Raw genomic sequence first — 27,974 nt, 5'->3', positions numbered from 1 at the left:
TCTCTCCTAAGCTGAGTAGTTTCAGCACGGCCTGCTGACGCTTGCCCACCGCTGTGCTGCCACGCCGCGCGACACCCGACTGCTGGCGACGTGCTGCTGCTGACACATCTTGATTGCAAGACAGAGGTTGCGTAGGAGGAGGAGGAGGGTGGTTCAGTGGAGAAAGCATACACCGCCGCAGATACCACCACCGAGCTGGGGCCCGCAATTCTGGGGGTGGGTAGGACGTGAGCGGTCCCAGGCTCTGACTCGGTCCCAGCCTCCACTAAATTCACCCAATGTGCCGTCAGGGAGATATAGTGGCCCTGCCCGCCTGTGCTTCTCCACGTGTCCGTTGTTAAGTGGACCTTGGCAGTAACCGCGTTGGTGAGGGCGCGTACAATGTTGCGGGAGACGTGGTCGTGCAGGGCTGGGACGGCACATCGGGAAAAGTAGTGGCGACTGTGAACCAAGTAGTGCGGGGCCGCCGCCGCCATCATACTTTTGAAAGCCTCCGTTTCCACAAGCCTATACAGCAGCATCTCCAGGCTGATCAATTTGGCTATGTGCACGTTTAACGCTTGAGCATGCGGGTGCGCGGCGGCGTACTTGCGCTTGCGCTCAAACAGTTGTGCTAGCGACGGCTGGATGCTGCGCTGAGAGACATTGCTGGATGGGGCCGAGGACAGCGGAGGTGAGCATGTGGGTGCAGGCCGGGAGACGGTCGTGCCTGTGTCCTGAGAGGGGGGTTGGATCTCAGTGGCAGGTTGGGGCACAGGGGGAGAGGCAGTGGTGCAAACCGGAGGCGGTGAACGGCCTTCGTCCCACCTTGTGGGGTGCTTGGCCATCATATGCCTGCGCATGCTGGTGGTGGTGAGGCTGGTGGTGGTGGCTCCCCGGCTGATCTTGGCGTGACAAACCTTGCACACCACAGTTCGTCGGTCGTCTGCACTCTCAGTGAAAAACTGGCAGACCTTTGAGCACCTCGGCCTCTGCAGGGTGGCATGGCACGAGGGGGCGCTTTGGGAAACAGTTGGTGGATTATTTGGTCTGGCCCTGCCTCTACCCCTGGCCACCACACTGCCTCTTCCAATCTGCCCTGCTGCTGCCCTTGCCTCCCCCTCTGAAGACCTGTCCTCAGTAGGCTTGGCAAACCAGGTGGGGTCAGTCACCTCATCGTCCAGCTGCTCTTCCTCCGAATCCTCGGTGCGCTCCTCCTTCGGACTTACTGCCCTTACTACTACCTCACTGATAGACAACTGTGTCTCATCGTCATCATCCTCCTCACCCACTGAAAGCTCTTGAGACAGTTGCCGGAAGACCCCAGCCTCATCCCCCGGACCCCGGGAACTTTCCAAAGGTTGGGCATCGGTCACGACAAACTCCTCCGGTGGGAGAGGAACGATTGCTGCCCAATCTGGGCAGGGGCCCGAGAACAGTTCCTGGGAGTCTGCCTGCTCCTCAGAATGTGTCATTTTCATGGAGTGAGGAGGCTGGGAGGAAGGAGGAGCAGCAGCCAGAGGATTCAGAGTTGCAGCTGTGGACGGCGTAGAAGACTGTGTGGTCGATAGATTGCTGGATGGACTTTCTGCCATCCACGACAAGACCTGCTCACACTGCTCAGTTTCTAATAAAGGTCTACCGCGTGGACCCATTAATTGTGAGATGAATCTGGGGACCCCAGAAACTTGCCTCTCTCCTAATCCCGCAGCAGTTGGCTGCGATACACCTGGACCAGGAGCTCGGCCTGTGCCCACACCCTGACTTGGGCCTCCGCGTCCTCGCCTCCGTCCACGTCCTCTAGGCCTACCCCTACCCCCCAGCATGGTGTATTACGAGTAGAGCAGAAACAGAATGCTGTAATTAAATGTGCCGCTTATTGGCCTGTGGTTGGAGACTGACTTCGCTTACAGAACGCACAGCAGAGCCAAGAAACAATAATGCGCAAGCCTGTAGTGAGCCCTAGGTGCGTATGACTGAGCTACTGGAATTCACAGCGCAGAACCAGTCAAGTGGCCAAAGGCCAGTGATAGGCCTTAAGTATTTTGCTTCTATTTTTTAAAATGGTAAGGTGAAAAACCAGACAGACACCGTATGCAGCGTATATTATGTATACTGTTTCCCTCTGGCTTGATGACGGCGGTCATGTAACGGGCACAGCAGAGCCAGGAAACAATTATGCGCAAGCCTGTAGTGAGACCTAGGGGCGTATGACTGAGCTACTGGAATTCACAGCGCAGAACCAGTCAAGTGGCCAAAGGCCAGTGATAGGCCTTAAGTATTTTGCTTCTATTTTTTAAAATGGTAAGGTGAAAAACCAGACAGACACCGTATGCAGCGTATATTATGTATACTGTTTCCCTCTGGCGGGATGACGGCGGTCATGTAACGGGCACAGCAGAGCCAGGAAGCAATTATGCGCAAGCCTGCTGTAACGCTTAGCTGGGTATTAATTAGCGACTACTACCCCCAGCAGACACGCAGTAAACTGAACACGGTCACAGGCAGCCCAAATATAGTATTTTTCCCCAATTTTTTTGAAAAAGCCCACTGCCTATATAGCCAGTATACCTCTTTCCCTGTACCACTGTCCCTGCCTCACCAGTACTGCCCCTATACTCAGTAAAATGACTGCAGACTGAGGACGCTATGGTCTGCATGCCCGATATACAAAAAAAAATAAAATTGTGCAACACTGCTAAAAGCAGCCTCAACAGTACTGCACACAGTCAGATGTGGCCCTAAGAAGGACCATTGGGGTTCTTGAAGACTGAAATAACACCTAATACTCTCCCTATAGCAGCAATAGCATCAGCAGCACTTTCCCTGATCTCTCTCAGCGTGCATCTGTGGCGAGCCGCGGGCGGGGCAGATTTAAATACTCGGGTGTCATCTGATCTCCCCAGCCACTCACTGCAGGGGGGTGGGATAGGGCTGGAATGTCACAGGAGGAAGTTACATTTCCTTCTCAGGGAAGGAAATGTAATGGAGTCGAGCACCGCGTGGTGCTCGTCTCAAGTAACGAGCATCTCGAACACCCTAATACTCGAACAAGCATCAAGCTCGGACGAGTACGCTCGCTCATCTCTAGTCATTATACTCAAACATAAGTCATGGAATGGGTTTTAAAGTAATTGGCAGTATTCTTTGTGAAGATATATTGATGCCACCCAATGAAAGCCTCTAACATAAATTTCCTATCTCCTTTATTTTGAGCAATAACGTCTTTACGTATAAAAGAGCAGGGGTCCCCAACTCCAGTCCTCAGGGACAACCAACAGGTCATGTTTTCAGGATATCTTATAGTAAGTACACCTGTGGCAATGTCTGAGGCACCAACAATAATTACATCACCTGTGCAACACTGAGGAAACCCTGAAAACATGACCTGTTGGCGGTCCCTGAGGACTGGAGTTGGGGAACACTGTAATAGAGGATTTCACAGACAGTTGATCGGGACTGCGATGGGGACGAATTGCGCTCCAAGCTTCGCAAATCTAGTCATGGGCATATTTGAAAAATCTAGGTTCCAGGACCCATGGATGATACTATACAAAAGATATATAGATAACTTATTAATCCTATGGAATGGTAATCAGGAAGAATGAACGACGTTTATCGCAAGAGTTCAATTTTAAGTTTACACATACAATTACCATAAGAACATGGTATATTTAGATCTGGAACTAATGTCCGAAAATAATAGGATTGTCACCCGTACATATTTTAAACCGGTTGACACGAACAGCTATTTAGATTTTCAAAGTTGTCATCACAGAAAATAGAAGTTGAATGTACCTTATGGTCAGCTGCAAAGGGTAAGAAGAAATTGTACCAAAGTGGCAGAATTTGAAAAACAAGCTCTTATCATAAAATCTAGATTCCGGGATAAAGGATATCCAAAGAGTGTGATTGAGTCAGCTTATATGAAAGTGTTGAAAGGGGGAGCTAAAGAAGAGGAGCACTATGATAAATGCTTATCCAATGTTAAACTGGGTGAGAAAAATGGAGAACGGAATTTAATACAGCATTTGCAACAAAATATAGTTCACAATATGGTTTAATTAAGAAAATATTAAATAATAGTTGGTCTATTTTGAAAGAAGACCCATTTTTGGGAAAAGCATTACCTGATCATCCTTTATGCATATTTAGGAAAAGTAAAACATTAAAAAACCTGCTTGCTGCTTCATGTCCTAAGAAAGAAAAGAATAAAACGAATCATCAGCAGATATCACAGAGAGGTGAAATAGGAGTATATAGATGTGGAGAGAAAAAATGTAAATGTTGCTTTAATATAGTAAATAAAAGGAAAGAAATTAAACTAGAAAGGGATGAATCTGTTAAAATTAAACAACGTCTGACCTGCAAAACAAATTCATATCCGCTCTTCCTGACAACTTTATCTTCCAAAAGGTCGAAGAGAAAACAAGGGGATCTGCTATCTTGGACCCAATTCTTACCAACAGGGAGGAAATAGTTGAGGAAGTAAGGGTGGCTGGGACCTTAGGAGGCAGTGATCATGCTATCCTTGAATTTTGCATAAAAAGGGGAGGAAGACCTGAGAAAACTGAGAGCTCAAAGTTGGATTTCAGACAGGCCGATTTTAATTCACTCAGAAAGAGGATAGGAACAATCCAATGGCTGCATGTTCTTAAGGACAGAAATGTCCAAGAAGGTTGGAAAATATTGTGAAATGAGATTCTTAAAGATTCTCAAGAATCCCTAAAAGAAGGAAAAATGGGAATCATTTAAGGAGACCAGGATGGATGAACACAGAACTTGCACATATGTTAAAAACAAAGAAAAACATGGTTATCAAATGGAAAGAGGGGGGAATATCTAAAGAAGAATATAATGCGGTCTGCAGAAACTGTAGGGCAAGTGTCAGAAAAGCTAAAGTTGATAATGAATTAATGCTTGCAACAGAGGCCAAAAGCAATGAAAAAAAAGGATTTGGGGGGTATGTCAAAAGCATAAGAAAAGTAGATGGAACATCAGCTGATCTTTCCTGTGCTATTGGGGGAATAAAAGAATGCAGTCTATCTAGAAGCAAAAAGATGGTGAAGGCACACTTGGCTATCTTAAATGAATTCAAGTCCCAAGGTCGTGATGAATGACATCCTGGGATACTAAAGGAAGCAGCAGAATTAATTGCTGAACCACTTGCCATAATCTTTGAAAATTTCTGGAGAACAGGAAAAGTCCGGGAAGATTGGAAAAGGGCAAATGTTGTCTCTATCTTCAAAAATGGAAAGAAGGTGGATCCAGGAAACTACAGGCCAGTGAGCCTGACTTCTATACCGGGAAACACCTTTAAACAAATTATTAAACAGCATGTATGCAAGTACTTGGATAAAAATGTAATTAACCAGAGCCAGCATGGGTTTGTAACAAACAAGTCATGCCAGACAAATCTAATTTACTTCTATGACAGAATCACCGACTGGGCTGATCAGGGAAATGCAGTGGATATAGTATATCTTGACTTTAGTAAAGCATTTGACAAAGTATCTCATACCATACTTATTGAAAAAAATTACCAAATATGGGATTGACAAGGCAACTGTTAGGTAGATTTACAACTGTCTGAGTGATCGTACTCAAAGAGTGGTCATAAATGGATGCACATCCAAATAGGAGAATGTATCAAGTAGGGTACTACAAGGCTCTGTCCTAGGCCCAGTGTTCTTCAACATTTTTATAAATGATCTGTAGGAGGGAATTGATGGGAAAATGATCAACTTTGCCGATGACACGAAGCTAGGAGGGATAGTCAACACTAGGGAAAAGAGAGAGAGTGTAGAGTAACTAATTTCATCTTTGACTTTTCTGTACTATTTTTGATAGTATTTTTCTCCAAAGTAAATATTTTCTTTTGGTGAATACAATTTATCAATAGCCCACAACATAGCAAAACTGCAGATACATAGGAATCATTTATCACATTCTTGGTTCCCTCAAAATGTGTCTTTCAAATTTACTTTAGCCATTTAAAAATGCAACCCTGGACTCCACAGTGAAGAGCAGTGAGCTATATTCTTTACTTTCCAGTTAGGAGGGAAAGAAAAACACCATAGCAAACCTTTTTCTTTTTTGAAAGTTGAAGTATTCCTTCCACTATGTGACCTGCCGATCACTTGACCACCGGGTGCCCCTGTCACAACAGCGCTGCAGGATCCTATCAGACCCTGCCTGATCAGCTCTGTTAATGAATATTGTCACTACAAGAGGATGTTTTCTCCTGTTTGCCATGAAATTAATAAAAAAAGGACTATGTGAATAACCCCCAGAAATCTTATATGAGGTCATATAACTGTGTAGCCCACTGAATGCTGAAAGACCACATGACTAACAACATCTTAAGTTCTGTTCAATTAGCCTACTTACCTATAGCACCCAGCCGTGCAGAGACAGTAGTAATGAATAACAAGATATTTTAAATGGTCAAAGTGAAGATTTTTATTATACAGTACTCTTCATCAACAATCACCATGTGCCAAATTCTAATACTAAAGCTTTGTTCATTTACTAGCTAATTATGTTGAAAAATGACAAACTGTGATAGTTATTCTCTTTTTATGCAGCTTCTGTGTCCCTCGACGTCTCAATCCGACCTCACATTCTGCTAGTTCACACTTACAAGTCTCCAGCCTTTTGTGATTATTGTGGAGAAATGTTGTTCGGTTTGGTGAGACAAGGTCTAAAATGCCAGAGTAAGTTTAAAAAATTCCCTCGCCTCCAGAAAGCTAATGCTCTGATTGGCTAACACCAGACTAAGTTAGCCAATCACAGCCATTCAAAGACGTCATGAATGGCTGTGATTTGCTAACGCCAGACTAAGTTAGCCAATCAGAGCAGGAGGTGAGTATTCTTTTTTTTTTTTTTCCGGACAACTGTATACCCGACGTATAAGATGACCCCTGACTGCAGAGCAAATTTTTCGGGGGTTAAAAGGTCGTCTTATACGCCGGAAAATAAGGTACCTTGTATTGACCCTGTGTGATGACATAGTCCAAGAGCTGCATTGACAATTCTGCTTTTTTATGACTGAAATCTCCCAGCACTCTTTATGGCGCAGTGTCTCCACAAAGCATGAGGAATGAACTGCCCCCTACCATTCATAGGACCTTATGAAACTCTAGTGCAAATATTATATATATATATATATATATATATATATATATATATATATATATATATAGAAGAGGGAGACTATGTTCCTCTGGTGGTCACCAGTATCAAGGCAGTTTCCTATTTTTATGGAGATGTGGGATGTCAGTGACCCTAATATAGTACAAAGGGCTCAACTATGTCAATGGGAAAATATGTTTATGTGTTTTATTGCAATAAATATTATTGATCTGGCCTAGGGGATTTTAACATGATAATGGACCCTATCAAAGACAAATTCCACACACCCTCTAATCCCACTCCCACCTCAAACTCCCCTTTGAGACAACTAATCGAAAGTATTGGATGGGTCGACCTTTGGCGACTACACCACCCCGAAACACGGGAATACACTTGCCATTCACCGGGATACAACGCACTGACAAGAATAGACTACATATTTAGCTCCATATATAGACGGAACACTCCCCACATTTACATAACTGCGAGATAAGCTACAGGCTCCACACCTCCAACTGTTCAGATTTTTTCAGTTAAGACATGCACTAAACTCCCAATTCCCCCCCCCCCCCCCCCCCTTCGGCTCGCATATCCAAGTTCCCCACAATAGGCATCCTCAAATCCCAAGGACCCAAAGGCCTAATATCAGCTTTATATACACACCTCCTCTCAGCAAAAATAGATCCCAAACCCCCCCCCCCCCCCCCAGCATACGATAAGTGGAAACTTGCCATTACTTCTCTCACACCTGAAGAGTGGCAGGATATTTCTGAATCCCACCTGTCAGTATCACCAGCTGTAAATAACAAGCTAATCCAACTATACATTTTACACCAAGCCTACCTCACTCCCAATCGACTACACAAAATGCGCAATACGACCTCGGATTCATGCCAGAGATGCCGCCAACCAAGGGCGGACTTCTGGCACTTGATCTGGGAATGTCAGTACGTTAGGGAGTTCTGGTCAGAAGTAATAAATCTCGTAAACTCGCTGTTACGACCCCCATTATCCATCGTACTAGACCCTAAGGTGGCGCTGTTTGGTTTACTGGAGGAGGAGGTGTGGCCATTCCACATTCGGGTCTTCCTAGAAAAGACACTATTCCTGGCCCGCAAAGAAATAGCCATGAAATGGATGGCAACAGAACCCCCTTCGACCCTACACTGGATCCAAAACGTAAACACCGTAACCTTATATGAAAAAATCATATACCAAAACAGAGGATGCCCGGCTAAATTCCAAAAAGTATGGGGAGCCTGGCTAAACTCTTACTCTACTTTGACCACCAACTGAAATTTAAACTCAACCCATGCTAACCCCCTCCCCCTCCCCACCCCCTAACATCCCCCCACCCCTCCCATTGACAAGCGCCCGGAAGACCTGCAACCCCCAACCCCCAAGACCTAAAATAAGGAAGAGCAAAACTCAATTTACGGTTTATATAAGTTTGAAAATGTTTATTGTTAATAAAGATACAGACAGATAGTTTGAAAGACACAGTAACAAGTTCGATGTTAACTTAAAGCACGAATATGTTTCTATCTACACTAATATGTACTGTACAAATCTTTCTCTATTATGTGTCTCACGGACTGTTCATCATTAATAAATAAAACGAATTTAAAAAAATATATATTATTGATATGATCTTTTGCCTTTTAATATTTTAGGCTGTGGTCTTAACTATCACAAGAGATGTGCCTTTAAGATACCTAACAATTGCAGAGGTGTAAAAAAAAGCCAACTTTCTAGTAGATCATTTACAGGATCAAGTTCTATCAACAAAAAGAGAGCTGTGACACTACCAACTGGAGGCAGTCTGGAGGACCTAGGAGTACATAATGTAGAGCCACAGGTAAAATGTGCAATTTTTTTGGCCATCACAGATATAATTGGTAATATGTTACTTTAGTCATGGGCAGGTTTTATTTAACTACACTTCAAAAATTCCTCAGGGCAATTGATTGTTTGTGAGCTTTAGTTTTATCACACTAATTGGTCATGTCTATGTCTGCATCATGATTCCATTCATAAGCCATAGTTAATTTTGTCCAAGTGTTTACCTGTTGTTCGCACTGAAAATTCTATGAAGTCCTGGTTACTTCAGAGAAACCGAGGAATAAAATATGTATACACATAGATGAGCGTTAGATTCTCCTCAGGCTGCATGTACCTCTGCAGAATGTGTCACCCCTCCCACTCTCCTCACTATTTACCCTTAAAGGGAATGCCCCTTTTTATTCAAATTTACCCCCAGACTGGAAGTTGCAGCCCCTTCTTATCCTTAAAGACATGCTCCATCCCTGCAGTCCATGGTGGCGTTCCTATGTACTTGACAGACTTTCAGTATATGCACACAGAGTAAGATTCTCCTTAGTATATACACACAGAGGTCCGTTAGATTCTTTTCAGTATATACATATAGAGGTAAGGTAGATTCTCCTCAGTGTACAAATAATTTCCCTCGACTTTATGGTTTCTGAGAAAAGAACTATCTCATATATCACAGTTTTTCATGCATACAATTGAATATTAATGTTATGACCCCTTTACTTTTCCAATTTACGACCTAAATGAATGGTTGTGCCAAATTTCAAGTTTGAATGACAACGGGAAGTTAGAGATTTAGATTAGGTACACTTACATTTGCGCTTAGAAGTGAATAATCAAGTTGTAACCCCTTTACTATTCCTATTTATGACTTGAAATTTGGCATGACCATTCTTTAAGTTTGTGCAGTACAGATGTGTGTTATTAGTTACATTACATAGGGAGTCACTTACTTTTGCACTTGGAATTGTATAATCAAGATGCAATCCCTTTACTTTTATGACCTGCAGAAACTGTAAGGCAAGTGTCAGAAAAGCTAAAGCTAATAATGAATTGAGGCTTGCAACAGAGGCCAAAAGCAATAAAAAAGGATTTTGGGGGCATGTCAAAAGCAAAAGAAAAGTCAAAGATGCTATTATAGTGAATTGGTTAAGAATAGAGATGAGCGAGCATGCTCGGATACAGCAGTTACTCAAGCGAGCATCACTCTTCTCGAGTAACTGCTTACTGGTCCGAGCGTGCTCGGGGGGGGGGGCGCCGGGGGTATCATGAGGCTCAGCCCTAGGCCCAGTGTTGTTCAACACTTTTATAAATGATCTGGAGGAGGGAATTGATGGGAAACTGATCAAATTTGCCGACGATACAAAACTAGGAGGGATAGCTAACACTAGGGAAGAGAGAGAGAGAGTATTCAAAAAGATCTAGAAAAGCTTGAACAGTGCGCAGCGACTAACAGAATGGTATTTAACAAGGAGAAATGCAAAGTCCTACATCTGGGCAAGAAAAATGAAAAAAGCACATACAGAATGGGAGGAATTGAGCTAAGCAGCAACACGTGAAAAAGATTTGGGTATATTAATAGATCATAGACTGAACATGAGTCAACAATGTGATGCAGCAGCCAAAAAGGCAAACACAATTCTGGGATGTATTAAAGAGAAGCATATAGTCTAGATCACGTGAGGTAATTATTCCCCTCCACTCTTCCTTAGGCTGCATTCAGACGAACGTATATCGGCTCGGTTTTCACGCCGAACCGATATACGTTGTCCTCGTGTGCAGGGGGGGGAGGATGGAAGAGCCAGGAACAGGAACTGTGCTCCCGCCCCCTCTCTGCTCCCTCTCCGCCCCTCTGCACTATTTGCAATGGGGAGAGGCGGGCTGGGGCGGGGCTAATTCTCGGAACGTAGCCCCGCCCCAGCCCACCTCTCCCCATTGCAAATAGTGCAGAGGGGCGGAGAGGAGGCAGAGAGGGGGCGGGAGCTCAGTTCCTGCTCCTGGCTCTTCCAGCCTCCCCCGCCCCCCCCCCCCCTGCACATGAGGACAACGTATATCGGCTCGGCGTGAAAACCGAGCCGATATACGTTCATGTGAATGCAGCCTTAGTCAGACATCATCTGGAATACTGTGTCTAGTTCTGGGCACCCCACTTTAAAAAGAGATAGCAAACTGAAGCAAGTTCAGAGAAGAGTTACCAAGATGGTGAACAGTCTCCAAATCATGTTCTATGAGGAACGGTTAAAGGATCTGGGAATGTTTAGCTTGCACAAAATATCTGAAGGACTATCACAGTGCAGAGGGATCAGCCCTATTCTTATTGGCACAAGGAAAGACTAGAAACAATGGGATGAAACTGAAAGGGAGGAGACACAAATTAGATATTAGAAAAAACTTTCTGACAGTGAAGGTGATCAATGAGTGCAACGGGTTACCACGGGGCGTGGTGAGTTCTTATTCAATGGAAGCGTTCCAACAATGGCTGGACAAATATCTGTCTGGGATGATTTAGTGAATCCTGCACTGAGCAGGGGGTTGGACCTGATGACCCTGGAGGTCCCTTCCAACTCTACCCTTCTATGATTCTATGCTATTTCTTTTCTAATTTTCTAGGTTCAGGTTAGGTTTAAAGTCCTCTAGAAATTCCAGAGGGGTTTGGCTTAAGGTAAAGGATGTATCTTTCATTAAGGAATCGCTTAGCTTTTTCTAGGCCATGTCTGTAGTTTTTATTGAGGACAAATAAGATGGAAGGATAGTTAAATGTATCAAATGGGCAAGTAATCTCTATTTCAAAGAGGTGTGACCACTAAAATAACCTGTACTTTAAATCCAAATACAGCATTACTTCTGATAACATTAAATAGTTTCCCTTCAATACAAATATTACTGGTAGCCCACCTCCTAATGTCTACTAAATTAATGACCTCCAAGTACTGGAAAGACTCTCATCAGCTACACATTCAGGAAGTCCTTACCCATGTTAATTCCACGTGCATCCTTGAAAAGATGTATGCATACCCATAGTTTTGCAGATTGTGGGAAACGTGGATGAACAGCTCCTATTTTTTCACTAAATAATTTGTTATAGGAGATAACAAGCAGTCATGGACTCTTTATTGTTAAGTGGTTTAACTGGAAGAACTTATGTGTTTAAGGTCATTTTGATGTAGAATATGCATGTAGTTTCGGAATTGTACTGATGCCAGTGAGCGTTACGAAAACAAAAGTTTCAAAATCAAAATAATTTCTAAAACCACATGTACGACAGTAGTGTTAAATATCTAATTGTGAAGAGGGAAGACCAATGTAGCTATCAACAACGTTATCTGTATGACGTTAAGGGATGATGCAATGGTGCTGCTATCATGAGGTATTCAAATCAACATGGCTAAAAATTAGTGTAGCACTGGACTTCGGCATGCTATCATGTTGTGTGAGGTGTCATTTATTACCTCTCAGCGAGTTCATAGAATGGTAGAGTTGGAAGGGACCTCCAGGGTCATCTAGTCCAACCCCTTGCTCAGTGCAGGATTTACTAAATCATCACAAAAAAATATTTGTCCAGCCTTTGTTTGAACACTTCCATTGAAGGAGAATTCACCACCTCATGTGCCAACCTGTTTCACTCATTGATTTCCCTCACTGTCAGAAAGTTTTTTTCTAATATCTAATTTGTGTCTCCTCCATTTCAGTTTCATCCCACTGCTCCTATTCTTTCCTTGTGCAAATGAGAATAGGGCTGATCCCTCTGCACTGTGACAGTCCGTCAGATATTTGTAGACCGCTATTAAGTCTCCTCTCAGCTGTTTTTTTGCAAGCTAACTAGGACATGATTTGCAGACCGCTCCCCATCTTGGTAACTCTTCTCTGAACTTGCTCCAGTTTGTCTGTCTTTTTTAAAATGGGGTGCCCAGAACTGGACACAGTATTCCAGATTAGGTCTGGCCAACAAAGAGTAGAGGGGGATAATTACCTCATGTGATCTAGACTCTATGGTTCTCTTAATACATCCCAAAATTGTGTTTGCCTTTTTGGCTGCTGCATTACATTGTTGACTCATGTTCACCCTATGATCTATTATTATACCCAAATCTTTTTCAAATGTGCTGCTGAGCCTAATTCCTCCCATTCTGTATGTGCTTTTTTTCATTTTTCTTGTCTGGATGTAGGACTTTGCATTTCTCCTTGTTAAATACCATTCTGTTAGTCGCCATCCACTGTTCAAGCTTTTCTAGATCTTTTTGAATACTCTCTCTTACTTAGTGTTAGTTATCCCTTCTAGCTTTGCGTCGTCGGCAAATTTGAGCAGTTTCCCATTAATTCACTTCTCCAGATCATTTATAAAAATGTTGAACAACACATGGCATAGGACAGAGCCTTGTCGTACCCCACTTGATACATTCTTCCACTTGGATGTGCAGCCATTTATGGGTACAATCAAACCACTCTTTGAGAACAATCACTCAGCTGGTTTTGAATCCACCTAACAGTATTCTTGTCAATCCCATAGTTGGTCAGTTTTTTCAATAAGTATGCTATGAGATACATTATCAAATGCTTTATTAAAGTCGAGATATACTATATCCATCGCATTTCCCTTATCAACCCAGTCAGTGATTCTGCCATAGAAGCAAATTAGATTCATCTGACAAGACTTGTTTGTTACAAACCTATGCAGGCTCTTTTTAATTACTACATTTTCATCCAAGTACTTGCATACAAGCTGTTTAATAATTTGTTCAAGGATCTTTCCTGGTATAGAAGTCAGGCTCACAGGCCTGTAGTTTCCTGCATCCACCTCCTTCACTTTTTTAAATATAGGGACAACATTTGCCCTTTTCCAATCTTCTGGGACTACTCCTGTTCTCCAGCAATTTTCAAACACTATGGCGAGTGGTTCAGCAAATACTTCCGCTGCTTCCTTCAGTATCCTAGGATGTAAATCATCTGAACCTTGAGACTTAATAATAATAATAATAATAATAATAATAATCTTTATTTGTATAGCGCCAACTTTTTCCGCAGCGCTTTCAGGCATGGATAAATGCAAAGCAATACAACAATTACAATGTGAGGTACATTGGGTTAGACACAAATGGGTTGGGGGTGGTACAGGAGGTGCAAGGGGTGGGGAACACAGGCAATAGGAAATTTCATGTACAGATCAATTATTAGAAGACAAACAGGGTGGGGCGAGGGACTACGTCAGGAGATTTGGTATGCTTCCCTGAAGAGGTGCATTTTTAAGACACGTTTGAAATTTCGCGCATCAGGAATTGTCCGGATGCCTTGGGGTAGAGCGTTCCAGAGGATGGGTGCTGCTCTAGTGAAGTCCTGTAGGCGAGCATGTGAGGTTCGTATTACAGGGGTGTTTAGTCTGAGTGTGTTAGCCAATCGGAGTGAGCAGGCTGGGTGGTGTACCGACAGGAGGGAGGTGATGTATGGTGGTGCAGTGCCATGCAGAGCTTTGTGAGTGAGGTAGAGGAGTTTAAATTTAGTTCTGCAGTGGATGGTCAGCCAATGCAGTGACTGGCTCAATGCAGAGGCGTCTGAGTAACGACTGGATAAAAAAATGAGTCTAGCTGCTGCATTTAGTATGGATTGGAGTGGAGGGAGTCTAGTGCGGGGGAGGCCGATGAGTAGAGAGTTGCAGTATTCAAGCCGGGAGTGGATGAGGGCAACCACGAGTGTCTTTAGCATGTTTCTGGTTAGGAACGGACGTATTTTAGCAATATTTCTGAGGTGCATGTGGCATGTTTGGGCCAGAGATTGGATATGGGGGGTAAAGGAGAGGTCAGAGTCCAGTGTGACCCCCAAGGCATCGGGCATGCCGTCTGGGGGTTATGATTATGCCAGACACTGGAATGGAGATGTTGAGGGGAGGTCGGTTAGAAGATGGAAAGACAAGGAGGTCAGTTTTAGAAAGGTCTAGTTTGAGAAAAAGGGAGGACATAGTGTTAGAGACAGCGGACAGACAGTCGGTGATTGAATTCATTTAAGTAAGCTAAGTGTTCCCTCACCATCTCTCTGCTTAAAGATAGCCTGCATTATTTTATTCCTCCAATAGCACAGGGAAAATCAGTTGATGTTCCATCTACTTTCTGAGAGAAAATCGTTACAAAACAAGAATTTAAAAGTTTGGTCTTCTCATCTTCACTCTTAACCAAGTCTCCATTTTTTTTATCTTGTAAGCATCCAATAGCATCTTTGACTTTTCATTTGCTTTTGACATACCCGCAAAATCCTTTTTATTCCTTTTGGCCTCTATTGCAAGCCTCAATTCATTATTAGCTTTAGCTTTTCTGACACTTGCGGTCTGCAGAAACTGTAGGGCATTATATTCTTCTTTAGATATCCCCCTCTTTCCATTTCATAAACATATTTTCTTCCTTTTTAGCACGTGTGTTAGTTTATCCATCCTGGTCTCTTTAAATGCTTCTCATTCTTCCTTCTTTTAGGGATTGTTAACTATTGTGCTTTGAGAACCTCATTTCGCAATATTCCCCAACCTTCTTTGACATTTCTGCCCTTTCTACCCACTTTTTGAGTTCATTAAAATCTGCCTTTCCGAAATCCAACCTTGGGGCCTGAGTTTTCTCCCCTTTTTATCTAAAATTCAAGTTTAGCATGATCATTGCCTGCTAAGGTTCCACCCACCCTTACTTCCTAAACCATTCCCTCCCTGTTGGTAAGAATTAGGTCTAAGATAGCAAATCCCTTTGTTTTCTCTTCTACCTCTTGGAAGATAAAGTTGTCAGCAAGAGCGGATAAGGATTTGTTGGATCCATTACCTTTACCTGAGAGAGATTCCTAACAAATGTCTGGATAGTTAAAATCTCCCATAATCACTATGTCATGCTCTTTTGAGAGCTTGGCCATCTGATGTAGAAAGAGTTTATCAATATCTTCTGTTTGTCAAGGTGGCCTATAGTAAAATAGCCTACAATAGTGTCATTTCTGTTGTTTTCTCCTTGTATTCTCCTAGTTCCACAAATATTCAGTGAAAAAAATGCAAATAGTGAACATTTGTGAAATTCTTAGTGAAAAGTGCAAATTTCTTTCACAAAATGTTGCGACAAATAGTTATTAAATGGCTTCAAAATTATTAAAAACACATTTGAGAGGATAGAGCAGCTTGTGAGAATTACAAAAGTCTAAAATCATTAATAACTAATGTCAAAAGGTTCATCAGGACCGTCTCAAGGTTAATGTAGCGTCTTACCGGCACTGGATAGGAACCTCCAGTGTAGCAGCCGCAGGTCTGAAGAGTAGTCAGATGTAAGTCAGGAGTCAGCAACGGGAAGTCTTGGTTCACAGCATAAAGGATGAGCCAGGTAATGTAGTCAGGAGGAAAGCCAGGAGTCCATATCGGGAAGTCTTGTAGCAATAGCGGCAGAATGGAATCAGTATCAAACGCTGTGGAGCAGAATAATCTCGTACTGAGGGAGTGGTAGGGCCAGGCTTATATAGAAAGTTAAATCAAAGACAGAGGCGGGGTCAGAGGCCGCTGCGGATTTTAATTCTTCTTTTGCCTGTGGACATGAGGCCTTAGGGGTTGATCCAGGGATTAGTCTGATTGCCAAGAGGGAGTTGGGAAGGAATTTTCCCCCCAAAAGGGCTAATTGGCTCCTGCCTCTTGGGGTTTTTTGCCTTCCTCTGGATCAACAACATAGGAGGATTAACAGGCTGGACTAGATGGACATTGTCTTCATTCGGCCTTACATACTATGTTACAGTTATTTTTATAGGCAAACGTAAGGCTTGTATTAATGATAAATTTACCCTGAAGAAGCAAATAATTTTTGTCTAGATAACCAACCTCATTAATGTTCATACAGGGTAACACCAAAAAAATCACGTGTCCCCTCCTCCTTCAAAGGACGACCGATATGGAAAGATTTGCGGGATATGAAAAGAGTGAAGGTTCCCCACACCTTTGAAGTTCATACGTACACGCGTCCCACAATTTGTCAGCACTGCCGACGCCTCCTGAAGGGGCCATTTAGACAGGGCATGCAATGCAAAGGTAAGTATGTATTTTGACTTTTCAGTGATTACTTTAACCTATTAATGACCAGCAATTTTCTTCCTTTTCCTTTTTTTGTTTTTTCATCTCTGCTTTTCAAGAACTATATATTTTTTATTTTTCCCTTAACATAGCTGTTTAAAGGCTTGTTTGTTGTGGGATGAGTTGTATTTTTTTAGTGTTACCTTTTTTAATGCATCTTATAATGTATTGAAATTCTTTTGCGGGTGCTCAAAAACACAATGCTGGCATTATGTACTTTTACAGTGTTCACCACATGCGATATATAATTACATATTTTAAAAAATCTGGCTTTCAACAGATGCAGTGATACCAAGGATTTTTTAAACTTTTTTAATATTTTAGTTTTTTAAATATATATTTTTTAAAATTGTAACATTATCTTTAGCCCCTTCATAGGGAACCTGAATTTCTGTTTTTTTTTTTTGTTTCATTATTGTTTATTGAAGGAATAAGCAAACAAAGATACATTTTCAATGTTGTTACAGATAAACTATATAGGAGAATGCTGTCTCCTAAAACAACATTAGTGAACATTCACAATTAGACATTTCCAATACTTTACGTTTTAGTCTATAAGTTCCATTTGTCTTGTGAATAAACCTTCATTTCTTAACGTTTGTTAGTAACTTTCCTATTCATTTAACTGCAGCTGTCTTTTGGGTATAATATGGATGGGGAGGATTACTGTTGGGAGGTTGGTTGTTAGGGTTATTGGTGGGGGGAGGCATACTTCTGTTTTCTCCTCTGTTTGTAAAGGTCCATATGAGTTTGTATAGCAGTTTTTTCTTGTGTTGCTGGTCTTTCAGATCTTATTGTCTGTTTATTATTTAACCTCTTAGTGGCCAAGCTTTTTTGTTTTTTTTTCCATTTTCGTTTTTTCCTTCCCCCCTTTTAAAAAATCATAACTCCTTTATTTATCCATCCATAGCTGTATGAGAGCTTTATTTTTTTGTGGGATGGGTTGTATTTTTCAACGGTACTATTTATTGTACCGTATGATGTACTGAAAAACTATTTAAAAATTCTAAGTGGAGAAAAGTGAAATAAAAATGAAATTCCGCCATCTTTTGGTGTGTCTTGTTTCTACGGCGCACAAACCAACAAAAATGACATATTAACTTTATTCTATGGATCAATATGATTAATACAATGGCAAATTTATACAGTTTTTTTTTTGCTATACTACTTTCTTTTTCAAAGAGAATTTAGATTATTTTAAGAACTTACCGTAAAATCTTTCTTGTCATCTTCATTTGGGGACACAGCTTTGACCTTGGGTATATAGCAACTGCTAATTGGAGGTGGACACTAAGCAGACAAATTAGTTGGCTCCTCCCGCTTGCTACATTCCCTCTGCAGGTACTCAGCTAATCAGTTTTGTATGCAAGGAGTGCCTCAGTGAGGCTTGTTATGAAATGATAGTGCTTAAAATAACTTAGGAGGGTGCAAGTGCGACCATAAGCAAACAAAAAAATTGTCAGCCTGACCAGGTGAAGAAGGCAAAGCACAATACGAAAACCAAAAAAAGAATATAACGAATGAGATTTTACGGCAAGTTCTTTAAAAAGTTCTTTTACATTTCTTTTAAAAATCTAGTTTTCCCGTCTGTATCATTGGGGGACACAGCTTTGACCTTGGGACATTCCAGAGCAGCATCCAAGGGGTGGGAAAATATAAGAAGCTGCATGTGTAAAGACGCATAATAAGCTCTTTAACCGTGATTGGTGTTAATGGGAGCTAGGCATCCAGCATGCTTAGAGACTGAGCATAAAGGGGCCTGAGAAATGGTCAATCCCAACGTGGAGCTTCCAGTGAAGCACCCGCTGTCCGAGAAATACGTGCCGTAACACAGCCTGAACATAAGTGTGAGGAACCCACCACCGAAACACAAGGATCCACTTGTGTTATCGGGAGCACCAGCAGAGAACCAGGGCACCTGAAAAATGCCACTAGAGCGAGGTAAAATTGCCAAGTACGAAAGGGCCCATTTGTGTCCCGCTCATCCCATGGGACTAGTCTTCATTAAAGCGGGGCCAAGATACCACATGCAGTGAGTTAATATGCAACAGGTCAATAACGACCTTCCTTTGATGACAAAGATTTCTGCCCGATAGCACCTCCCGCTTTGAAGAGAGAAGAGTATACTGGGCGAGCTGGACATGACATTAGCACCATCAGAAAGGGGGTGAAACTTTAAAGAGCTGGGGGCCCTCTAGCTGGCGACCTAGTTGAACGTCGTGGTCTGCTGGAATCCGGACTGTAAACACCTGCCTAGGCAAGTTATCATAACAACTGCATTGCTGTTGAAGGGTTAGTAGGAAGCATCCCAGGCGAATGCTTGGGAGCTACCACTACCAGAGGGAATGGGAGATGGAGACACATGGCTCAAAAATGCCATAAGTATCAGCCTTCTGAGACTGACAATAGCCACAGCATCCACATTTTGCATGAAGCCCCGACCCTGAAGAAGAGGCCTAGGAAAAATTTGTCTGTGGGTTGTCAAGACAGGGTAGGTCCCTACCAAGATGTCACTGCCACCACATGGCACCAACCAGGCACCATAAAATGTGGCATAACTGCCAAATTACCCCCGGATGTAGGTCTTGCTAGTCCCTTTGTGGAACCCTACGGAGTCGGGAGGGTGAGCGCTAAGAATTGAAATCAGTATTAGTGTATACCATTTCGTGGTCTCCTGCAAGCAATCCTGCAATAGCACAGAAAGATCGCAGTGTGCTACTAACTTAGTCTGATTAAATGCTTTGTCTCCCAGATGGCACTCTTACCTGTGTAGGAAGGCTATGTGAAGAAACGCTGTAAGAGCGAAGTCGAAGACTGCTCTGACTACAGAGTACTCCTAATGGCAGCAGTCCAGACATCTCTAATAGGGAAGAATGCAAGGCCCATTCTGCCACCAAATTTAGGGTCAGCGGCAGACTCCGCCTCAAGAGAATCATAGATGCATCACCAACAAGATGAGTGACTCACGTCCTCATGGACACAGCTGACTGAGCTAACAGCACAGTCTTCCTAGAAAGCACTAGATGTTGATATGGTTCCGAGGCCACCTGGAGAAGAATCATACTCATAGTGGTTCAGCATATCTGAGCTGACCAAAGGAGAGGCACCCTGTCAGAGGGCGAACCCCCCGGCCTACCACTATACTTAGATAGAACAAGACCGTTCGCAAGATGAGATATTCTTTGACTGACTGGATGTGAATACTGTATAGCAGTGCAAGCGTACATAGTATGTGGCTCTAGGTGGCTCCAGCCTACGTCTCATCCTGTAAGCAGGGAAAGTGCTAAAGCTGCCCGCAAGGACACTGCAGATGGGCCACCATAGGGAAGCTAGCTGTTAGGTAAGGCTCCCCCATTCCAAAGCAGAGAAGAGGAGCAATGTGTCCGTAAATTTTCCGTGCACAGTTCTCCTGTGGGAGGTACCACAGATGTCAGCAAGTCCGGAATACTGCTGATAACCAGTTCGAACATGGCTGGATGCAATCTCATACTGCATCGAGAGAGCACATAGCACGTGTCTCTCGCCTGTCATCCTGGACATGGACACTGCTCTAAGGCTGCCTGCAGAGAACCGCAGGTGGCACCCCTTAGCGAGCTAGCCATTAGGCAAGGCTCAACCTTGTCTGGAGCAGACATGAGGAGCAATGAGTTCTGATACTACCTGTGCGAGAACTTTTTCCAAATAGAGGGTACCACAGGTCTCAGCAAGGCTGGAGACATGCTGGCAACTAAATCGAACACCGTTGTTCATAAGACGAGATACTCTCCGGCTGTATGTAAAATCCCGTATTGTAGCGAGAGCGCACATAGTACGTGGCTCTTGCTGGCTCCTGTCCGCGTGTCATCCTGGACATGGACACTGCGCTAAGGCTGCCTGCAGGGAACTACAGGAGAGGTAACAGGGGAGCTAAGGATAGGCAAGGCCCAACCCGATCCAGAGCAGACATGAGAAGCGATGAGTCTAGAGACTCTCTGTGTGAGTACTCTTTCCAAATGGAGGGTACCACTGCTCTCAGTGCAAATCCTTTTGCTGGTAATATAGTTTAAAAATAGTTTCGGGTTGTTTTTGCTCTCTTTGGCGATCAGTCTTTCTGCCTCCTCCTTAGAAATTTCGATCTCATCTTTGCATAATTTGTTTTTTTTCCCTGTGCGATTTTAGTGCTTCTTCATTGCTTCTTTAAGTAGTTTGAACGCTTTCTTTTTTTTTCATTTATTGCCTCTCTTACCGTCTTGTCGAGCCACATTGGTTTCCTTTTACTTGAAGTTCTTTTATTTTTAAAGGGTATGAACTGCTCGCATGAGGTGATTAGGATCATTTTGAACTTTTCCCATTTGTCCTCTGTACTGTAATTTTTGAGGATGTTGTCCCAATTAATGTTACCCATAGTAGTTCTAAGCTGATCAAATTTTGCTTTACTAAAGATTAGTTTATTTGTAGCTCCCTGATAAGGCTTCTTATTGAATGACAGCTGGAAGTTGATTATATTGTGGTCACTGTTCCTCAAGTGCCCCTCAACCTGTACACCCTTTATTCGGTCCGGTTTGTTAGTTAGTACTAAGTCCAGAATGGCCCTCCCTCTTGTTGGTTCCCGCACAAGTTGGGTAAGGTAGTTATCTTTAATTGTTCTCAAGAACTTATCACCCTTATGAGATTTGCTTTTTTCGTTTTCCCATATTATATCTGGATAATTAAAGTCCCCTATGATAATTACTTTGTTGCGGTTTGATACCTCTTCTATCTGCCTTAGGGTGACTACCCACTACAGTTTTTTTTCACTGCGAAATTTGCAGCGTTTTTTTTTTCTGCAGGGGCCTATGGGACTTGTAATGTTAAAATCGCGATCGCGCAAATTTGCGATTTTGTGGTAAATTGCGATTTTGCGTGATCGCGATTTTAACATTACAAGTCCCATAGACCCCTGCAGAAAAAAAAAACGCTGCGAATTCCGCAGTGAAAAAAAACAAACTGTAGTGGGTAGTCACCCTTAGTAGTAAGGTTTCAGTTTCTTCTGTTGCTTTTGGTGGCCTATAGAAAACCCCTATCAGGATTTTGTTATTTTTTTCTCCCTGTATTTCTACCCATAGAGATTCCACGTGTTCATCTCCTGCACCTATATCTTTCCGTAGCCTTAGCAATAAGTACGATTTAACGTACAGACATACCCCTCCCCCTTTCTGGTTTCCACAGTTTCTTCTGAAGAGGTTGTAACCCTGTAAATTGATCCGCTGCGGATCTGTTCCCGTGGACCTGAGGCCTAAAAGATCTTGAAGGGCCTCTGCCCTCACCTTAGACCCCTATAAACTATGTTATCGAGCTCAAAGGTGATTGCACAAAGGGTCCAGGGAGCTGCTTTTTCTGCTCACTTTCTTGCCCTGTTTGTGATCCATTTTGTTAGCTGCTGTTTCATGCTTCCACTTTTGGTCCTTTCCTTAATTGCATATAACTTTACTGGGTATTTCTCCATAACTCTTTGTATATTTATTTCAATATAGATTATGCAGTATGCTAGATAAGAGAAGTCATAAAGAAGTTAAGCCCTTCCCAACATCTGCTGCATATTTTTGGCAGATATCGCAGACAAGTATATACAGCAAACTCCGGAGCTAAGCCCTTTCTATACACAGTGGATACAGGTTTTGTTATATAGATTACACCTGCCTGCAATAGCAAAGATTGACCATAACTCTGATACAGGATGTTTAAAGGAGTTTTCCAGCTTCAGATTACTGATGACCTATCCTCAGGATAGGTCACCACAGTAATTGATTGACAGAGGTCCACTTTCTGGAACTCCTGCTGATCAGCTGTTCACAGAAGTCAGATAGAGCTGCTGTGTGCCAGAAACACACAGCTCTATATACTCTGCTGCAGCCAGAAATAGTACTACCAGAACGGTTCCCATTTAAGTGAATGGGAACTGTTCCTGTAGTACCCTTCTGGGCTGCTGCAGAATGTACTGAGTTACCTTGTTACCCGTACATAGAAGCTCCGTTCACTAGCACACTTGCCTTGGTGAACAGGACATCGGCAACAGCCACCTGGCAATCAAATATTGCTGACCAATCCTAATGATAGTCGATATGTTGATGATAGTTTAGAACTGGACAACCCTTTTAAGCTCGTAGAACACAAACAGGAGACTGACCAAGAAGAATCAATAAGGAAACTCCCAAGAAATCCCCATTAGTATTGTCGCAGTGCTTGATTGTTTTATAATTTTATCTTGGGCTGCCTTCTTGAAGGCTCTGCAGTTAAAAATGAGAATTATATAGGTTTGTATGACTATAGGATAAACTTGAATATCCAATAATATAGCATTTGTAAGTTCACTTTGGTGCTAGTTGAAAGGAATTCAATACGTTTCCTTGTAAGTCATAGCTAGGCTTTCATTTACACACAAGGCAAAGATCCAGTTCGGTGTCCTACCTCTACAGCTAAAGTTTCTGGCCAAGCCAAAGTGTCTTTTTGGCACTCCTTTGGCAGCCAACAACCAGAACACATGTCTTGCATGTTACACCTCCATCTAGCTATGCCCATGGTTTCATTCACATATGCATAAATAAATATCCAGAAGAGAATGTTATGAAGTATACAGTATTAAAAGTCCTAAAATACATGTACATATTTTATATTTTCATTTTTAGTGTAATTAACTAAAACAATCCTTCAAAAAGAAATTGGACATTAGGCAGAATCCAAAGAGTATAGATATTGCAATTGCCATGAATACCGGTATATCACCCAAATCTGATATATACATTTCAAAAGTTATGATGTAGAAAGATAAAATAAATCATATCCAATTGTATTTGTATTAAAAAGTAACTGTACAGGCTTTAAATATGCATGTATTTACTTGCAAATCTTTTCTCAACAGACTGCCGCTTTAACTGTCACAGACGATGTGTCCCGAATGTACCAGATGAATGTCTGGGAGAGGTATCCAGTGCTGATGGAGAAGGTAGCTTTGATACATTTTATATACTTTCAACATTATAGGCTACCTTTTGGCCTGATGTTTTTTATGGTTAGTTTGCTATCTAAATGCACAGTAAACACTTCCTGAAATGCATACAGCTACATACGTCCTAACTGCACATATATAGCTGTCCTTGGTTCAGAAATTGACCAGGATGGAGAATCTATGGCAGAGATAAAACGTAGGACAGCATTGGGGCAAAGCGCAATGCTAAACCTGGACAAAATCTGAAAAAGTAGGGATATCGGTATAGCAACTAAAATGCAGGCTAGTGCAAACCACCGTTTTTCCCATAGCCATGTATGGATGTGAAACCTGGCCTGTGAATAAAGCTGATAGGAGGCTGGACATGTTCGAGCTGTAGTGCTGGTGAAAGCTATTTTGTATACCCCGGACAGCAAGAGAAACAAACAGAGAAGTCCTGATATATCACTGGAGGGCAAGATGACCAGACTCTGCTCACATTACATGGCCAAAATGAGTGAGTCTGAGTCGCTAGAAAAATATATAATGCTTGGACAGATCAGTGGCAAAAGAAAACCTGACAGCCAAAGGACACGATGGCTAATACTATCAAAGCTGATACTGGCATGGATATTACTAGAGATGAGCGAGCACCAAAATGCTCGGGTGCTCATTACTCGAGTCGAACTTCCCGCGATGCTCGAGGGTTCGTTTCGAGTAATGAACCCCATTGAAGTCAATAAGCGACTCGAGCATTTTTGTATATCGCCGATGCTCGCTAAGGTTTTCATTTGTGAAAATCTGGGAAATTCAAGAAAGTGATAGCGGCAAGAGTGGCCCCCCCCCCCCAACAATTTTTACTTCGGACAAATCCTCATTAGCAAGGCATACCTTAGCTAAGCACCACACTACCTCCAACAAAGCACAATCACTGCCTGCATGACACTCCGCTGCCACTTCTCCTGGGTAACATGCTGCCCAACCCCCCCCCCCGCACGACCCAGTGTCCACAGCGCACGCCAAAGTGCCCCTGCGCAGCCTTCAGCTGCCCTCATGCCACACGCTGGCCTCATAGCCACACCACCCTCATGTCTATTTATAAGTGCGTCTGCCATGAGGAGGAACCGGAGGCACACACTTCAGAGGGTTGGCAGGGCCAGGCAGCGACCCTCTTTAAAAGGGGCGGGGCGATAGCCCACAATGCTGTACAGAAGCAATGAGAACTCCAATCCTGTGCCACCTCCGTCAGGAGCTGCAAACGTGGGCATAGCAATGGGGAATCCATGTGCCACACAATATTCATTCAAGGTGTCGCATAGCTCAGTCCACACTGCAAGGGGAAAGCCGTCAGCGCTCTGCCCTCCACCCAAGTCAGTCAGTGTCTTTGTGCCAGACAGGTCAAACACCGCAATGGGAACTAAGTTTGCACCAACAGCATAGGTGGGTCCTAGGAAACCCAAGACATGAACAAAAAATTGATCTGAGCGGCCAAACATGGCAGACTTGCACCGCGCCCACGGCAAAGGCCTCGGCCCACAGATTCAGCAATCCTAGGCTGGAAGCGGACTTTCACTGCATCCAGGACATAGGTCTCTGCACAAACCCTCAGCAATCGCGTGCCTACAGCGGACTCCAATGCTAGCGTAGCTGTGCACTTCTCATTAGCGCTGTATTGCTCCTGTAGTTTGTCCCAATGCAGTGCCCCGGATAGTAGAGCTAACGTCAGATTAAATACAGGTGGGCTTCGGCTCACACTGCATGCCCCAGTCAGACTGGGGTTCTTTATAAGTAGACACAGGCAGGTATAACTCCGTGTGGACCGACAGCATGGGTGGGTCCCAGGAAGCCACCGGCATTACATAAATAAATCCCATTGCATTGCCCAGCACAGCTGAGGTAACGTCAGATTAAATGCAGGTGGGCTTCGGCCCACACTGCATGCCCCAGTCTGACTGGGGTTTTTAATACATAGACACTGGCAGGTACAAATCCATAATGTGAAGTCCCTGTGGACCCACAGCATGGGTGGCTCCCTGGAACCCATCGGCGGTACATAAATGTATCCCATTGCAGTGCCCTGCTCAGCAGAGCTAACGTCAGATACAATACAGGTGGGCTTCGGCCCACAGTGCATGCCCCAGTCAGACTGGTAATATGTACCTTAACAGTAATCGCGTTGGTGGGAATGTGGTCGCGACTGCGGACCTAGTAGCGCGGTTTTATTTAGCTGGTTTTCGGAATGTGGCCATGATTAAGTGGGCCGTGGCGGGGGGATGGTGGGGGGGCTCTCTTGTTGTGTCGTTAAAGGTGAAATTCTTGGACTGCCACCAGACGGACCAATGCAAAGGTATTTGCCAAGAATGTTTTCATTGTTGGAGGAGGAGGGGGATGTTTTTGAGGCACTACGTGTCCTCTCCACGTGTCCGTGGTTATATGTACCTTAACAGTAACCGTGTTGGTGGGAAATGGTCTCGCCACCATCATGTCTTTGGGAAGCCTCCGTTTCCACACCCCAGTGACATAGCATTAGCAGCGGTATAGGCAGAGCCCAGAATTAGTAACATTTCAGCGGTAGCATTGGGGACAGGCCCCAGTAACATATCACTAGCAGCAGTATAGGGGGAGCACAGTATTAGTTCCATTTCAGTAGTAGTAGCAGTCAAGACAGGCCCCAGTAACATATCACTAGCAACAGTGTAGGGGGAGCACAGTATTAGTTCCATTTGAGTAATAGTAGCAGTCAAGACAGGCCCCAGTAACATATCACTAGCAGCAGTATAGGGGGAGCACAGTATTAGTTCCATTTCAGTAGTAGTAGCAGTAAAGACAGGCCACAGTAATATTCCCGTTGCAGCAGTTTAGGGAGATAACAGTCTCTTTCACATTTCAGTAGTTGCAGTATAGACAAGGCCCCAGTTACATTTATGTAGCAAAAGTGTAGGCCAACCCCACACACCTTGCTATAGCATGAGTGCAGGCGAAGCCCATAAAAATTACTAAGATTACACTGATGAGTAGGATAGGAATGACCCACAAGGTTTTTCAAAAAACTCCACTCCACTGGGGTTCCGTGAATACCCAATCCACGTGTTAACCGGAGAGCTGCAGGACATTCAAAAGGGTTTCTGTTTCTACACACACCCCTCCTCCCCAGTAAGTGTTTTTCTTACACTATCACTTGCCTTTATGCTCACCGCTAAAGGAAAAGTGTTCTTCATACAATACAAAGTACCTTGTAGCGCGGTGACAATTTTCTCTAACAATATTGTATTATATATTACTAAGATTACACTGTAGGCGATGGCCCAAAAAAATTGGTGTACCAACAATACTAATGTACCTCAGAAAAATTGCCCATGCCTAACCAAGAGGGCAGGTGAAACCCATTAATCGCTTTGGTTACTGTGGCTTAATTTGTAACTAGGCCTGGAGGCAGCCCAGTTAAAATAAAAATTGGTTTAGGTGCAAGTTTCAACGCTTTATTGAGAATTGAAACGTATAAACATTGTTTACAAAAGTAATATGACTGAGCCTTGTGGGCCTAAGAAAAATTGCCCGTTCGGCGTGATTACGTGAGGTTTCAGGAGGAGGAGCAGGAGGAGGAGGATAAATATAATACACAGATTGATGAAGCTAAAAGGTCTCCGTTTTTTATGCTGATAGAGAACGATGCTTCCATCCGCGGGTGCAGCCTACGTATTGTTTAGGTACCGCTGCTGTCCGCTGGTGGAGAAGAGAAGTCTGGGGAAATCCAGGCTTTGTTCATCTTTATGAGTGTAAGCCTGTCGGCACTGTCAGTTGACAGGCGGGTACGCTTATTCGTGATGATTCCCCCAGCCGCACTAAACACCGTCTCTGACAAGACGCTAGCCACTGGGCAAGCAAGCACCTCCAGGGCATACAGCGCGAGTTCAGGCCACGTGTCCAGCTTCGACACCCAGTAGTTGTAGGGAGCAGAGGCGTCACGGAGGGCGGTCGTACGATCGGCTACGTACTTCCTCACCATCCTTTTACAGTGCT

At 43.4% G+C, this 27,974-nt stretch overlaps 1 protein-coding gene across 3 annotated transcripts in view; it reads left to right on the top strand.

The window, feature by feature from the left end:
• Nucleotides 1–27,974, top strand: part of LOC136581883 (serine/threonine-protein kinase D3-like) — an 80,411-nt gene that overhangs the window by 26,901 nt on the left and 25,536 nt on the right. For all 3 annotated transcript variants that reach the window (XM_066582529.1, XM_066582531.1, XM_066582530.1), the window contains 4 exons: nt 6,567–6,695; nt 8,787–8,971; nt 16,782–16,969; nt 23,889–23,972. In XM_066582529.1, coding sequence (XP_066438626.1) covers nt 6,567–6,695; nt 8,787–8,971; nt 16,782–16,883 — 416 coding nt within the window. In that variant the 3' untranslated portion in view covers nt 16,884–16,969; nt 23,889–23,972. The remainder of the gene's footprint in view (nt 1–6,566; nt 6,696–8,786; nt 8,972–16,781; nt 16,970–23,888; nt 23,973–27,974) is intronic.

Source organism: Eleutherodactylus coqui, chromosome 11 (assembly GCF_035609145.1).
Source record: "Eleutherodactylus coqui strain aEleCoq1 chromosome 11, aEleCoq1.hap1, whole genome shotgun sequence".
In the NCBI taxonomy this organism is placed as follows: domain Eukaryota; kingdom Metazoa; phylum Chordata; class Amphibia; order Anura; family Eleutherodactylidae; genus Eleutherodactylus; species Eleutherodactylus coqui.
Note: the sequence above shows the minus strand (reverse complement) of the source record. Positions and strands in the feature narration are given on the sequence as shown.